The 16,618-nt window shown below is 47.2% G+C and overlaps 1 protein-coding gene across 9 annotated transcripts in view; it reads left to right on the top strand.

The window, feature by feature from the left end:
• Positions 1-16,618, top strand: part of LOC134339015 (tyrosine-protein kinase Fyn-like) — a 299,324-nt gene that overhangs the window by 218,667 nt on the left and 64,039 nt on the right. For all 9 annotated transcript variants that reach the window (XM_063035252.1, XM_063035255.1, XM_063035251.1 and 6 more), the window contains one exon: positions 15,538-15,786. In XM_063035252.1, coding sequence (XP_062891322.1) covers positions 15,549-15,786 — 238 coding nt within the window. In that variant the 5' untranslated portion in view covers positions 15,538-15,548. The remainder of the gene's footprint in view (positions 1-15,537; positions 15,787-16,618) is intronic.

Consider the following 16,618-nt stretch of genomic DNA (forward strand, 5'->3'; position numbering starts at 1 on the left):
GCGACATTTGTTTTTTTCCGCATGGAGGGTGTTGATGTTCTTGCTGCCGTTTCCGCCATTTACTTTTCTGATACATTTGAACTGATGATTTATGTCAAACATATTTTTACGCGAGTGGGGGGGTGGTAAATGTTCCAGTTACCTTTTGCATGATGTGTTTTTTTTGTGTGAGGGCAGGGTTGATGTTTCTTCTTTGAACGGGGACCATGGTTTTCTTTGTTTTGTGGCTGTCTGTGATGAAGATGAATCTCAGGGTTGTTTCTTGTATACACACACTTTGATAATAAATGTACTTTGAATCTTTGGATCGAAGGCCGTAGAAGATGCTTTGACGATGCTGATGAAAGTGGCTGCAGGCTTATAATTCCAAACTTTCATTTATTGGTAAACGCTGATGAGATTCAATTAGCGTTATTTTCACCTGTGCAGTGAAATGCATTGTTTGTATCAAATCAAATCAGCAAGGAAAGTGCTGGGCGGCCCGTATGCCCAGATAGCATGCCCACAGTTCACTAAACTGAACCCGTACGTCTTTGGACTGTGGTGGGGATGCCATGCTTGCACAGTTGAAGCTCCCATCTCCGGGCCAGGCCACGGATAAAGAGTGAGGGAGAGCAGCGAAGTTCCATACCGGGTCTCAGCCTGATCCTGGTCTGGGTCACTGTGCCATAGCTCTCCTCATTGTCACGCAAGCAGATGCAGCTGGTTCCTCTGCGTGGCAGACGTCTTGCGCTATCTGTTGGAAGTGGTTTGCACCTGGGTGTCAGACAGCGATGCTACACTTGTCTGAGTAACTTACTGGCGTGCAGGCCATAGGTCCAAAAATAGCTGGGGCTGAAATTTCAACACAAGTGGCAGATAATCTGTGACTTCAGGGAGAGCAAGAGCAAAGAGGGCCCAGCTAAAATGGATCCAGCTCACTGGACGTCTCTGAGAGGGAGTTCTTTGTTGCTGACCAGCAGCCCACCGGGACTAGAGATCACGTTTTACGAGGATGGGTTGAGAACTTAATTCCGCATTACGTAAATCCCTGCCTCCGCTGCCAGGAGGGATGAATCCTACCACACGTTACTGGCTTTACATCAAAGTGTCGGATAATAATTTAATACGAGGAAAATATTCAGCAGATGAAACAGGGACACTGTCTCCTGCATGAGCAAGGATTGGATGACAAAGCATTAGGATTAGATTCTTACAGTATCCCAGCAACTCTGGGGTGTCTGAACTTTTTACAGTAGGGGAAGCGTGTATAGTACTGTGCAAAAAGTCTCAGGCACATTTATATAGCTAGGTTGCCTAAGACTTTTACACAGTACTGTAGTAATTTTATGCATTACACTGTACTGCTGCCACAAAAAAAATCAAATTTCATGACGTATGTGAGTGATGATAAACCTGATTCTGATACGGGTCTCTATTGTGGACTGAGAGTGGGAAGGGGGCAGGGAGAGGGGAATCATGGTTGGGAAAAGGGGGAAGGGAGAGGGAAGCACCAGAGAGACATTCTGTAATGATCAATAAACCAATTGTTTGGAAACAAATGACCTTGCCAGGTGTCTCAGGGCTGGCTGTATCTGCACCCATGCTACCCCCCGCCCCGACCCTGCCACTGGTACTCCTCTGCCACCTCCCCTCCCCTGGCGCTCCATCCTCACCGTTCCCGACATCCTTTGCTCCCGTCAGATTTACAAACCTGCCTCCACTCCACAATGACTGTGCAAAAATCTTCGGCACCCTAGCTACATACTGTATAAATGCCTAAGATTTTGCACAGTACTCTGTATCTATTTCTTATTATAATTCGTAGTTTTATTTTGTGTTGCACTGTACCTCTGCTGCAAAACAGCAAATTTCACAGTTTATGTCATGGATAATAATCCCGATTCCGATTCGGATTGCTCTTTGCAAAATTAAGTTATTCTCTATAGTCAATGATCAATATGTACTGTGTCGTATGATGTCATCAATATGTACCACGTCATATGACATCATCAATATGTGCTGTGTCATATGACATGGGCGATAATAGTCTTTCACCATGATTGTCCTTGGCAAATTTTTCCACAAAAGTGGTTTGCCATTGCCTTCTTCTGGGCAGTGTCTTTACAAGACAAGGGACCCCAGCCATTATCAATACTCTTCAGAGATTGTCTGCCTGGTGTTATAAGAAGTAGGAGCAGGAGTCAGCCATCTGGCTCGTCGAGCCTGCTCTGCCATTCAATAAGATCATGGCTGACCTGGCCATGGCCTCATCTCCATCTGCCGGCCTTTTCCTCATAACCCTTAACTCCCCTACCATGCAAAAGCTATGCTTATGTGACCACTACATCCGTGGTCGCATAACCAGGACTTGTGATATGCACCAGCTGCTCTTACGACCATCCACTACCTGCTCCCATGACTTCACATGACCCTGATCTGGGGGTAAGCATGTGCTACACCTCGCCCAAGGGTGACCTAGTGAAGGAGCACCTTCCACCTCCTTTGGTAGAGATGTATCTCCACACTGCCACCCTAATGGTAGGGGTCCATGGTATTATAAAGGTTGGGAAAGGTTTAGAGGGATGTGGGCAGACGGGACTCGGTTAGATGGAGATTTTGGCAGGCATGGAGCAGATGGGCCGATGGGCCTTTTTCTATGATTCCTATTATGAAAAGTAGAGCAACTTCTGAAAGCGAAAACAAACGATATTTTGCTGACATTCTGTGATCTGCAGGAAGGCTTAATTAAACTGACGATGTCTGATGTCCATAATGAGAAAGCAGTCACACAGCAGCAGCAGGGTTGCGACTGAAAGACGCAGCTCGGTGGCAAGGATCTGACGCGCAATGACCCGGAACAACGGGAATTTCCTCAGCAAGTGTCGGAATTCCCTTCCACAGTTGCTCACTTTTCGAGTTCACTCAGAGCTGCAATCATTAGGTCTTCGAAATTCCAGAAAATTTCTGGATTCAGGAACAGCTTCTTCCCCTCTGCCATCGCACTTCTGAGTGGACATTGAACCCGTGAACACCACCTCACTAATCTTTTATTTCCATCTTCGCACTACATTTAACTATTTAGTATATATATATTTACTGTAATTATTTATGTATTGCATTGTACTGCTGCCGCAAAGACAACAAACCTCATTACCTGTGCCGGTGATATTAAACCTGATTCTGAATCTGAAGGCGGGATTTCTCTGCTCTGATTTTGTCCGTTCTATGTAAACACTTGCTGAGGTAACGGAGCTTTCAATTAAATGGCCGGGTCCCAAGGTGAGGATCGTGGAGAGCTGGCTCCCTCACGAAGCTCGAATCCTCCAACGGCTGATTAATCTTCCCGCGAAATCTTATCCCACGCCAGATGGGAACTTCAGGTGCGCCGACGATGCTGAATTGCACACTCAGTGGCTGAGCGGGGATTAAACTCCGAAATAACGACCTGCCCTCAAAGGGTTCAAAGGATGTTTATTATCAAAGTGTGTACATAGTATACAACCTGAGATTCGTCTTCTTCACAGACAGCCACGAAACAAAGAAAACCATGGAGCCCCTTCAAAGAAAAAACCCTCCCCAGTGCGAAAAAAAATGTTTGCGTAACCAGCAACAAGAACATCAAACCCCACCCCCATGCAAGAAAAAACAAATTGGGTAAACGTAAACAAGTAAGAACGAGTGAAAAGACAGATTATAAAACACAAGTCGAGACGGTGCAGGCATATTCAGTTCAGCTCAGTGTTCATTACTTGCAGGCCGCCCCGATTCAAGTCGCACAGAATAGCAACAGGAAAAAATAAACCAGAAACAATAACGTGAGTAGTTCAATCCACAAACCGCAGGCCCAGAACTTTGGGACCATCCTCTGACAGCATCAAGGGAGAGAGTGTGAAAGAGAGAGAGGGGGAGAGCATTCGAATGCAGGGCCCTTCCCTCAGGAGCAGCAGGCGAGAGGGAGAGAGAGGCGTCACACGCAGACACCTTCTCCGGCGGCAGCAAGCGAGAGGCTGGCAGACGGTGCTGAACACTCAACTGGGGTCTCAATTCGGAGATCTGAGCAGGTCAAAACCTGACTCAACCCAGCACAGGGCTAATTCCTGCCCTGCACAGGTTGGGTTATAGTTAAAGAGAGATTTAAAGATTGACTTTATTTTTCGCTGGTACAGCGGAACATCGAAACCTAGAGTGAAGTACTTCATTTGCATCATGGTGTGTGAAGTGTTGAGTGTGTCCTGCTGCTGGTGACCAGGTGGCATGCCCACAACCTGTTAACCCTAACCATATTTCTAGACTCCAAGGCAGAGTACAAAGTAAATGGCAGGATACTTGGTAGTGTGGAGGAGCAGCGGGATCTTGGGGTACATGTCCACAGATCCTTGAAAGTTGCCTCACAGGTGGATAGGGTAGTTAAGAAAGCTTATGGGGTGTTAGCTTTCATAAGTCAAGGGATAGAGTTTAAGAGTCGTGATGTAATGATGCAGCTCTATAAAACTCTGGTTAGGCCACACTTGGAGTACTGTGTCCAGTTCTGGTCGCCTCACTATAGGAAGGATGTGGAAGCATTGGAAAGGGTACAGAGGAGATTTACCAAGATGCTGCCTGGTTTAGAGAGTACACATTATGATCAGAGATTAAGGGAGCGAGGGTTTTACTCTCTGGAGAGAAGAAGGATGAGAGGAGACATGATACAGGTATACAAGATAATAAGAAGAATAGATAAAATGGATAGCCAGCACCTCTTCCCCAGGACACCACTGCTCAGTACAAGAGGACATGGCTTTAAGGTAAGGGGTGGGAAGTTCAAGGGGGATATTAGAGGAAGGTTTTTTACTCAGAGAGTGGTTGGTGCGTGGAATGCACTGCCTGAGTCAATGGTGGAGGCAGATACACTAGTGAAGTTTAAGAGACTACTAGACAGGTATATGGAGGAATTTAAGGTGGGGGGTTATATGAGAGGCAGGGTTTGAGGGTCGGCACAACATTGTGGGCTGAAGGGCCTGTACTGTGCTGTACTATTCTATGTTCTATGTTCTCATAGAACTTTATTGTCATTGCTCGAGACAACGAGATCGTGGTGCTACTCCAGTCCGTGCAAAACTGATATTTACAAAGCATGCGGTACGGCTTAATTAAAAAATAATCCCATATTTACATGCAACAGGTGACTTTGACAGCCCATAACACTCAAAGGCCATTGGCAAGCTGGGTGTAGCATTATCCAGCTGCACAACAGCCCTCGGGAAGAAGCTGTTTTTCAGTCTTACTGTCTTGGTTGGGGTGTTTCTGTATCTCCTACCAGATGGCAGGAGGTTGAACAGACAGTGTCTGGGATGGGATGGGTCCTTAATGATTTTATGATGTGCCATAGGCATCGAGAGTTGTAGATCTATAGAATGTGGGAGGAAACTCACATGGTCATAGAGAGAACGTACAAACTCCTTACACACTGTGGCTGGCTCCAAAGCTTAATTGCTGATCGTTGGTGCTACCAAACCACACCTGGCATTTGATTTTATGAAATACGGAGAAATCACAAGCCTTTGGCAAAACTTTCCATCTGCCCAAAGTTCAATGACAAGTCGTCAGGATTGTTGAAGGAGATCGGCTGAACTATCAATCTTGTAAGTAAAGTGTCTCAGTCAGCCTGCCTCCTGTTACCCCACCCCTGCAGGTTGAATATGATCCATACACGTCATTAGAAGGACCGTGTGCTCCAATGGATGGCGGGGTGGAGATACATCTCTACCAAAGGAGGTGTAAGGTGCTCCTTACCCCCACTAGCCTGCAGGTCACCCTTGGGCAAGGTGTAGCACCTGCTTAGCCCCCGATCAGGGTCACGTGAAGCCATGGGAGCAGGTGGTGGATGGTCGTACGAGCAGCTGGTGCACATCACAAGTCCTGGTTATGTGACCACTGACGCTGGGCAGACAATCTCTGAAGAGTATTGATAATGGCTGGGGTCACCCGTCTTGTAAAGACACTGCCCAGAAGAAGGCAATGGCAAACCACTTCTGTAGAAAAATTTGCCAAGAACGATCATGGTCTTGGGAAGACCGTGATCACCCACATCATATGACATGGCACATAACGAATGGATCTGCTCCAAATGTGCTGCTCTGTCCAATCCAGCCTGTTCTTCAATACTATAGAACACAGAACAGTGCAGCACAGTACAGGCCCTTCGGCCCATAATATGGTGCCCACCTTTTAACATACTCTAAGATAAATCTAACCCTTTCGTCTCACGTAGTCCTTCACTTTTCATTCATCTATGTGCTGAGAACCTTTTAAACGTCTCTAATCTATCTGACAGATATTCAATGCACCTACCACTCTCTGTGTGAATAAGCCTACCTGATATCCCCCTCATACTTTCCTCCAATCACCTTAAACCTTATACCTTTCGTGTTAGCCATTTCCACCCTTGGGAAAACGTCTCTGGCTGTTCACTCTACCTATGCCTCTTATCATCTCGTAAGCCTCCATCAAGTCACCTCCCATCCTCCTTCACTCCAAAGAGAAAAGCCCGAGATCTCCCAACCTTTCCTCATAAGACCTGCTGCCTAGTCCGGGCAGCACCCTGGTAAATCTCCTCTGCACCCTCTCGAAAGCTTCCACATCCTTCCTATAACGAGGTGACCAGAACTGAACACGATATTCTGTGTGTGGTCTAACCATACTTCACAACATATTGACTCGGTTCACATTTGGTCAAATTGTACCTGGGATTTGAAAATAGGCAGCTGATTCTCACAGAGTTATGAACATACTGTGTTATTTCTGCGTAATCAAGAACTTCAGTTCCCAGTGGGCACTGTGGGCGGTTCACCCAGAACTGGAAACTTCGATGATGAGCTGATCGCACACGCTCAGTGTTGAACAATAACTCAGTAATAAAATGTTCTAGCGTTTACCCATGCCAAGTTTGTCTTTAATAAGAACAAATTTAACCCATAAAACATCAGGACCCGTGGAGTTTCTCTGTTCGCTGTGAATGTGATACGCAGTGCATCGGTTTTTGGAAACAGATTGCGTTATTGGGGCGTACTCCAGATGCGGCCTAACTGGAGTTTTATAATCAACAACAAATGAAGATTATGAAGAACTGAAGAAGCAGAACACAGAAAGGCTCAGTGCTGAACTGGCTCCGTGCATGTGTCTTTTTCATAGATCTATTTACTTATTGATTAATTTTCTTGTGGGTGCGTGTAAGGAAATGAATCTCAGGGTTGTGCACTTTGAACTTTGACCTGCCCCGCATTCTGTTTGGAGGCTCAAACACACAGGATTGCGAAAGGCCGCAGAGCGCTGTGAGCTCAGCCAGCTCCATCGCAGCACAACACTCACCACCAGCGAGGACGTCTTCCTAAAGGCAATGCCCAAAGAAGGCAGCATCCATCATTACGGAAGTGCGGAAGGGAGACAGAAGCCCGCGAGAGTGAGCAGAGCAAAAGGGACGAATGGACGTCCGGGCGGAGAGTAGAGAACTTCTTCAAGGTCGGCCTTCCTGAAGGAGACGTAGCAGTGTATGGGTATCAAGAAGAACGGCAGAAGCAGAGCACGGAGAGCGCTCAGCAGATCGGAAACCGCGTTTGTGTTTCCGATCAGTGACCCAACCTCACAGCGGACTGTTCCTTCCAGAAAGTCCTATTCTGGTCCTTCAGTGGTACTGTAATTCTCACAGACTTTGCACTTCTGAGTGATGGAAAAATAGAACACCACAAAATACTCTGTAAATAGCAATACGTTAACTCAAGAGGTTCTGTAGAAGCTGGAAATCTTCAACAACACAGAGTGCTGGAGGACCTCAGCAAGTCAGGCAGCTTCTGTGGAGCGGATAAACTGATGAAGGATCTCAGCCTAAAAACAGAAAAACATGCTTAGTTGTTGCAAATCTATTTCAGACCTCAAGATGCTTCAGAATGACTGCAAGTCTTTCAATAACTCCACCAAGGCTCATGTGACCGAGACATCCGCCAACGGGGCTTGGACTGAAATAGGTTGTTGCGGCTCCCTTGCACATCAGAAAACTGAGCACGGCTGAGGTAGCAATGAAAATATCGCCATTGTCTTTGAACCGCTGGCTTACCTAAACTTTCATTTATTTATTTATTGAGATACAGAGCGGATTGGGACCTTCCAGCTCTTTGAGCCGTGTCGGTCAGCAATCCCCCGATTTAACTCCTGGCCTAAACACGGGGCAATTTACAATGACCAATTAACCTACCAACTGGAACATCTTTGGACTGTGGGAGGAAACCAGAGCACCCGGAGGAAACCCACGCGGTCACGGGGAGAACGTACAAACTCCTTACAGGCAGCAGTGGGAATCGAACCCGGGTCGCGGGTACTGTAAAGCATTGTGCTAACTGTGGTGCCTTGCTATACCGCAGTGTAAATCATTTCTCGTATACCTTGGACTTCTGAGTTACTGGAGAGAAAGCACACAGCAGAAACACTCCACAACTAGCAATACTCTATCACCAGAGATTCTGCAGGTGTTGGAAATTTTGGAGAACACACACAGAGCGCAGGAGAACCTCAGCAAGCTGGACAGCATCTTGAGGCCTCCGTCGGTCAGGGTCGACCATGGATGTTGCATCCTCTCTGTCTAGATACACAAGCCAGGGCAGTACGATAGGGAGAACAAGCTGTTGCCCATGTAGGAAGCTCCCTCTCTCCACGCAGCTGATGAACGCAAAGGAACGGCAGAGACCGATACGGTTTGGCACCCCTGTCATGTCGTAGGAGTTGACAGTCAGCGTTGAACTCAATGTAGGACTGCCTTAGGGACTACAGCTTCGCAATTTTCTCTCAGGGTTTATTCCCGAAACCTTCCCCATCAGTGGGTGTAGCCGCAAGGCAGCGGAGGTTTGAGATCAGAGTTTTCCTTCTCCTAGATGAGCTGCCAACCACGGCTGACAAGCCCCATCTGCCGAAAACTAACGGTTTTAAGACACCAGTAACCCGCCCTTTCCCGTTCTCAGTAGAAACAGTTCTGCCGGGCTTAGTAGCTAAGCTACAGGTGAAGACCAGGAGCTGGACTTGGTTGTCAGAGGCTATTTGAGGCACACACCATTGGAGCATTTAACAGGTAGTGGCAGCTTGTGTCGAGTCCCACTCTGGTGAAAACAACCTTAAGGAAGTAGCATCTATGGGCATTAATAAACTGCTGAAGGGTCTTGGCCTGAAAAACAGAAATACATTAGGTTCTTGCAAATCCATTTCAGACCTCAGGATGCTTCAGAATGATTGTGGCTGATAATAACTGTGTAGTTTTAGTCTCCTACGCTGCCGTTTTACACGGGATTGCTAACCAAACCCACAGAGCAGGGGCTGATTGCAGCCACCTGGGTCAGCCGTGGGACGGGACAGGAGTCTGTGTGTGGTCAGGAAACTGTCTGAATGTTGTATCAGCTAAGAAGGGGGGCAGCTTTACCTCACCGAAAGCAGCCGCAGAGGTTGGCTCAGACAGGATAAAAGTGACTGAAAGAGAGAAGTGTCACACAGAAACAATCCCCCCCCCACCCCCACGCTCTCCCCTCTGTGCGGCTCCCTGTGCGAGCATCAGTCACTGAATTTATCATCTCAGAACACGGGGCATAATGGCAGGGAGAGTTTCTTCCTTCTACCGTCTGCGTGAGATGTTGGGGCTATTGGGACTTTGAGATTTTTTTTTACCATGCCCGTGGTCTGCTCTTATCAAATTACGGTATTGTTGCACTGTTGTAACTATATGTTATAATTATGTGGTTTTTGTCAGTTTTAGTCTTGGTCTGTCTTGTGTTTCTGTGATATCATTCTGGAGGAACATTGTATCATTTTTTAATGCATGCATTACTAAATGACAATAAACGAGGACTGAGTGTCCGCATAATCTAGTCTAATCTAATAATTTTACATACATAGCATTCATGCTCCTGCAGCTTTATAGACGGAGAGCTGAGCAAGAAATGTCCGATATCCAAATCGTTAGCTCACAATATGGAGGGAGAACAAGTGTAACGCACACAAAATACAGGGAGAGCCCAGCAGGTCGGGCAGAGAGGATTAAGTGGCTGATGTTTTGGGCCAAGATCTTTTATTGGGACTGGAAAGGAAAGGGGAAAGGCAACAGGATAAGAAGGTTGGGGGGAGGGGTAGGAGTTCAAACTGGGAGGTGATTGGTGAGACCAGGTGAGGGGGAGGATAGGTGAGAATGGGAGGGGAGGGAAATTACAAAGCTGAGAGGTGATCGGTGAGAAAATCTGCAGACGCTGGAAATCCACAGCAACACACACAACCTGCTGGAGGAGCTCAGCAGGTCAGGCAGCATCTCTGGAAATGAATAGACAGTCGACGTTTCGGGCCGAGACCCTTCATCAGGACTGGAGGCAAAAAGATGAGGAGTCAGAGTTAGAAGGTGGGAGGGTGGAGAGGGAGAAACACAAGGTGAAGGATGAAACCAGGATGGGGGCGAGGGGTCAAGTAAAGAGCTGGGAAGTTAATTGGTGAAAGAGATACAGGGCTGGAGAAGGGGGGATCTGATAGGAGAGGACAGAGGGCCATGGAAGAAAGAAAAGGGGGAGAAGCGCCTGAAGGAAGAGTTGAGCAGGCAAGGAGATAAGGTGAGAGAGGGAGAAGGGAATGGTGAAGCGGGGGGGCATTAGCAGAAATTCAAGAAATCGATATTCGTGCCATCAGGTTGGAGGCTACCCTGATAAGGTGCTGCTCCTCGAACCTGAATGTGGTCTCATCGCAACAGTAGAGGAGGACATGGATTGACATGTTGGAATGGGAATGGGAAGTAGAATTAAAATGGGTGGCCACTGGGAGATTCCGTTTTTTCTGATGGATGGAGTGAAGGTGCTCGACAAAGCAGTCTCTCAATCTACGTTGGTTCTCACCGATATGCAAGAGTTCACACCGGGAGCACTGAACACAGTATATGACCCCAACAGACTCACAGGTGAAGTGTCGCCTCACCTGGAAGGACTGTTTGGTAGTGAGGGAGGAGGTGCAGGGGCAGGTGAAGCCCTTTGTTCTGAGGCTGTGCCCTCAGATGCTGCTACTACTACGTCGACTCAGGCCTAGGGGGCCGGTGTCAGCCTCAGATGCTGCCCTTGCCTATTAACGGAGACACCATCTCCATGTCTTCTCTATCCAGGCCTTTTGGTATCCAGCAGGTTTCAGTGAGATGCCCCCCCCTCATCTTTTTGAACACCATCGAGTTCAACCTCCTCTAAAACCTCTCCAGGGCCAGCACATCTTGTATAGCCATTCATGTCCACAAGCAAGAGGGATGAGGCTTTCAGTCTCTCCTTCTCTTTTGGGCAGAGGAACTTCCAGTCTCCCCTGTGTCAAAGAAAGCAACGCCAGCCTCTCTCTCCACTCTTTAGAACTTAGACCATAGAACAGGACAGCACAGAACAGGCCCTTCGGCCCACAGTGTAGTGCTAACCTACTTGAAGATCAATCTAAACTCTCCCTCCCACATAGCCCTCCATTTTTCCCTCATCCTCATGCCTGTCTAAGAGCAAGCACTGTGCTTTGCCTGATGCTTCTGACAAAGGTGAACCGCGGTACAGAACCGACAGATGAATGAATTAAATTCAGCGAGGAGCTGCTGCCTGTGGCTTGATGAACTGCAGTGGTGAGTCACAGAACAAACCTGCTTTGAGCTCTGCCTTCTGACGCTTACAACTGTCACAAATCAAAGATCTTTTACACTCTGATAAGGACATCAGAATGGGGAAGAAATGTGATCGAAGTGACTTTGACCATGGAATGATTGTTGGTGCCAGATGGGGTGGTTTGAGTATCTCAGAAACTGCTGATTCCCCTGGTATTTTCAAGCATTACAATCTCTCGATTTTACAGAGAATGGTGTGAAAAACAAAAATAATCTGGCAAGCGTCAGCTCTGTGGGTGAGTCGCCTTGTTAATGAGAGAGGTCAGAGGAGAATGGCCAGACTGGTTCAATCTGACAGTAACTGAAATAAGCACGCCTTACAACAGTGGTGGGCAGAGGAGCTTCCCTGATGCTCAGCACTTCAAACCTTGCAGTGAATGGACCACAGGAGCAGGAGACCACAAGCATACCCTCAGTGGCCACTTCATTAGATACAGGAGGTCCCTTATAACGTGGCCGTGAGATTCATTTTAAGCATTTGTATGCTCTGCAAGTTTTCAGTGGAAGGATAGGCTTGGGGGGGGGGGGGGGTCCTTCACTGCATGGGTGAGGTAGCCGGGGAAGACAGAATTAAAAAGTTATCACTTAACAAGAACTAAGGTCAGATTTTTTAACACATCGGCAATGCTGGCAGAAGTCTGAAAGCACGTACCACCGGGCTGAAGGACAGCTTCTAACCCACCGTTACTAGACGAGAGAACAGTCCCCTAGTACAACCAAATGGACTCTTGCTCTCACAATCTACCTCTTTATGGGTTAGCACCTTATTGCCTGCCTGCACTGCAATTTCCCTGAAATCATAACACTTTGTTCTGCATTCTGTTACTGTTTTTCCTTGCACTACCTCTGTGCACTGATGCGATGAGATTTTGTTTACTTGTTGAGGTACAACATGGTGAATCTGTGGAATTCGTTGCCACAGGCGGCTGTGGAGGCCAAGACACTGGGTATATTTAAGGCAGAGGTTGATAGGTTCTTGGTTAGTCAGGGCATGAAGTGATATGGGGAGAAGACAAGGTAGAGGAAAAATTGAATTGAATTGAACTGAATTGACTTTATTTCTTACATCCGTCACATACATGAGGAGTAAAAATCTTTATATTACGTCTCCATCTAAATGTGCCATGTGCAATCATAGTAATTTATAATAAATAGAACAGTCAGTGTAATATAGAGAACACCCAAATCAGCGTGAGTTCATCAGTCTGATGGCCTGGTGGAAGAAGCTGTCCCGGAGCCTGTTGGTCCTGGCTTTTATGCTGCAGTACTGCTTCCCGGATGGTAGCAGCTGGAATAGATTGTGGTTGGGGTGACTCGGGTCCCCAATGATCCTACAGGCCCTTTTTACACACCTGTGCTTGTAAATATCCCGAATCATGGGAAGTTCACAACTACAGGTACACTGGGCTGTCTGCACCACTCTCTGCAGAGTCCTGCGATTAAGGGATGTACAGTTCTCATACCAGGCAGTGATGCAGCCAGTCAGGATGCTCTCAATTATGCCCCTGTAGAAAGTTCTTAGGATTCGGGGGCCCATATCAAACTTCTACAACCATCTGAAGTGAAAGAGGCGCTGTTGTGCCTTTTTCTCCCCACAGCTGGTGTGTACAGACCATGTGAGGTCCTCGGTGATGTGGATGCTGAGGAACTTGAAGCTGTTCGCCCTCTAAACCCCAGATCCATTGATGTCAATAGGGGTCAGCCCGTCTCCATTCCTCCTGTAGTCCACAACCAGCTCCTTTGTTTTTGCAACATTGAGGGAGAGGTTGTTTTCTTGACACCACTTTGTCAGAGAGATGACTTCTTCCCTGTAGGCCACCTCATTACTGTTTGAGATTAGGCCAATCAATGTAGTGTTGTTGGCAAATTTAATTAGCAGATTGGAGCTTTGAGTTCAGCCATGTTGAAGTGGATCAGTCGTTGTGAAATGACAGAGCAGACTCGATGGGCCAAATGTCCTAATTCTTAGATTATAAAACTCCAAAGTCAGGTTTTATAATCTAAAAGGCCCTTCCGCACCCCCCCCCCCCCGATTTAACCCTAGTCTAATCACAGGACAATTTACAGAGAGTCTGGAGCACTGTGTATCATGTACACTCACCGATTCAATAAGTTTCTGCTTTAAGAAGAGGGATCAGATCAGGAGTACAATTCAGTTGTGTTGAAGAGCTTACCAAAGTTTCTAAAGTTGTATTTATTTGGAGTATTGCTCTCTAATAACAGTGCTGCAGCATTCCACTATAGCATAGATAAAGGCCCTTCAGCCCATCTAGTCTATGCTGATCTGTTATCCTGCCTCGTCCCATCAACCTGTCTTCCACCATCCTCTCATCTACTTAACAATTCTTTTCTTAAGTGTTCAAATCATCCCCACATCCACAACTAGGTTTGTTTAGTGTGTTATTTTGAGTTTAAGGTGTCAAATGATAACCAAACTTATTTCCTTTTCTTATTATAAACTTCTTCTTTCCTTTATCACCTTCCCTCACCACCACTGACAACTGGGCAAAAAGTTCCCTCCTCTAAAACTGAGGGTGAAGGGTTTCAGGATCAGAATGGGGTTAATTTTGCAGACCCCTTAACCTTGTACCAGATATTATATAAAAGCATGCAAGCCATTTCCTCGTTTTGTTGCTGTGTCAAGGTCTCGCTGGGGGTTGGATGTAATGTCTCAGTATCTGTAGTCAACAACAGCCAACAATAATGGTAAAGATATGGCCCTGTTTCCCTTGCAGTGTGGAGTTTGTTTTTGAAACAAACAGCAGAGGTCAACAGCACAGAAATGGGATTGCAGCCGAACTTGATCCAAAGTGTTTTGTATGCTATAAATCAGGATCAGAATCAGGCTTAATATCACCAACATATATTGTGAAATTTGTTGTCTTTGCAGCAGCAGTACAATGTAATACATGATAATAGAAAAAAATGTGAATTACACTATATTAGTTGAATTAAATATGTAGTGCAAAAGAACAAAGCAGTGAGGTAGCAACACACATCCAAGTTGCTGGTGAACGCAGCAGGCCAGGCAGCATCTGTAGGAAGAGGTACAGTCGACGTTTCAGGCCGAGACCCTTCGTCAGGACTAACTGAAAGAAGAGATAGTAAGAGATCTGAAAGTGGGAGGGGGCGGGGGAGGGGGAGATCCGGAATGATAGGAGAAGACAACAGGGGGAGGGATGGAGCCAAGAGCTGGACAAGTGATTGGCAAAAGGGATATGAGAGGATCATGGGACAGGAGGCCTACGGAGAAAGAAAAGGGGGAGGGGGGGAAAGCCCAGAGGATCTCCCCCTCCCCCTCCCACTTTCAAATCTCTTACTAGCCCTTCTTTCAGTTAGTCCTGACGAAGGGTCTCGGCCCGAAACGTCGACTGTACCTCTTCCTAGAGATGCTGCCCGGCCTGCTGTGTTCACCAGCAACTTTGATGGGATTAGGGTTAGTAGGTTGTGGGCAAGTGTTATTGGCGCTGGGAGTAAGACCTGATGGGCTGAATGGCCTGATTCTGTTCCTATGTCTTATGGTGTTATGGGCCAGGCTTGGGACTTCATAATAAATGCTTGTTATTCTTGCACATGCCCGCAGTTTAGAGTCATAGAAAAGTACAGCACAGTCCCTGGTCAATACCTGGTGTCTGGTTCTCAAGCTAGTCTATGGGACATCTGAGATTGTTCTATCTATAGCTGTGTCGGGGATGGAACAAATTGGACGGCCTCTGGCTCAGCTTGGGTTCGGTTTGGCTGCTGTGGGGTTGAGGTTGAGGCTTTGAGTGCACATCCACTTTAAAAGAGTAGGAAGCACATTGAGGTTAGTAATTCACGGTAGGAAGTTCAACGGTCTTACGGACATAAACATCTCATGCTCTCTCTCCTTTTCTCTTCAACAGACATTCAGATAATGGGCTGCGTGCATTGTAAAGAGAAGGGAACTACAAAATCCCAAACCGATGACACCGATGGATTCTTCAACCAAAACGCAAACTCACGCTACGGGCCGGACCCTACCAATCAGGCACCGAGTGCCGTCTTCACCAGGATCCCGGACTTCAACAGCTACCATGAAAACACCAGTGCCTCCCTCACCCCGTTCGGGGGCCCCATGGGATACTCAACTAGTTCACTGTCCACCAGACCAGGTAAGAAAGACCCTTTGGTCATTCTCACTGTTCGGGTGGTCCGAATTACGGCTTCAAAGGGACAGAGGAAATAGGAGGTGTCCCCTTCGAGCCCTCTTGCCTGCTCCGCCATTCAACAAGACCAGGGTTTGCCTCATCTCGACTCCTGCCTGTTCCCATAACCCTTGACACCACCCCCCACAGCTCCATGGTCCAGTAATCTACCTTGGCCATGAATTATATAGCCAACACGGTAGCGCAGCGGTCAGCGTGAAACCTTATAGCGCCACTGATCGCCGACCGGGGTTCAATTCCTGCCGCTGTACATGAGGAGTTTGTACGTTCTCCCCGTGACCGCGTGAGTTTTCTCCGGGTGCTCTGGTTTCCTCCCACAGTCCAAAGACGCACCCGTGAGGGTTGGTGAGTTGTGGGCGTGCTACGTTGGTGCCAGAAGCATGGCGACATTTGCAGGCTGCCCCCAGCGCGTCCTCAGACTAGTGTTGGTTGTTGACTCAAACGCGGCATTTGACTGCATGGTTTGATGTCCATGTGACAAAGAAAGCCAATTTAATCCAGTATGAGTCGTGTGGATAGGGTAAATGCAAGCAGGCTTTTTCCACTGAGGTTGGGTGAGACCACAACCACAGGTCATGGGTTAAGGGTGAAAGGTGAAATGTTTAAGTGGAAGTTGAGAGGAAACTTCTTCACTCAGAGGGTGGAACGAGCTGCCAGTGCAAGTGGTGCATGCAAGCTTGATTTCAACATTTATGAGAAGTTTGGATAGGTACATGGATGAGAGGGGTATGGAGGGCGATGGTCCTGGTGTGGGTTGATGACAGTAGGCAGTTTAAAT

This window comes from Mobula hypostoma, chromosome 28, assembly GCF_963921235.1.
Source record: "Mobula hypostoma chromosome 28, sMobHyp1.1, whole genome shotgun sequence".
Classification (NCBI taxonomy): Eukaryota; Metazoa; Chordata; class Chondrichthyes; order Myliobatiformes; family Myliobatidae; genus Mobula; species Mobula hypostoma.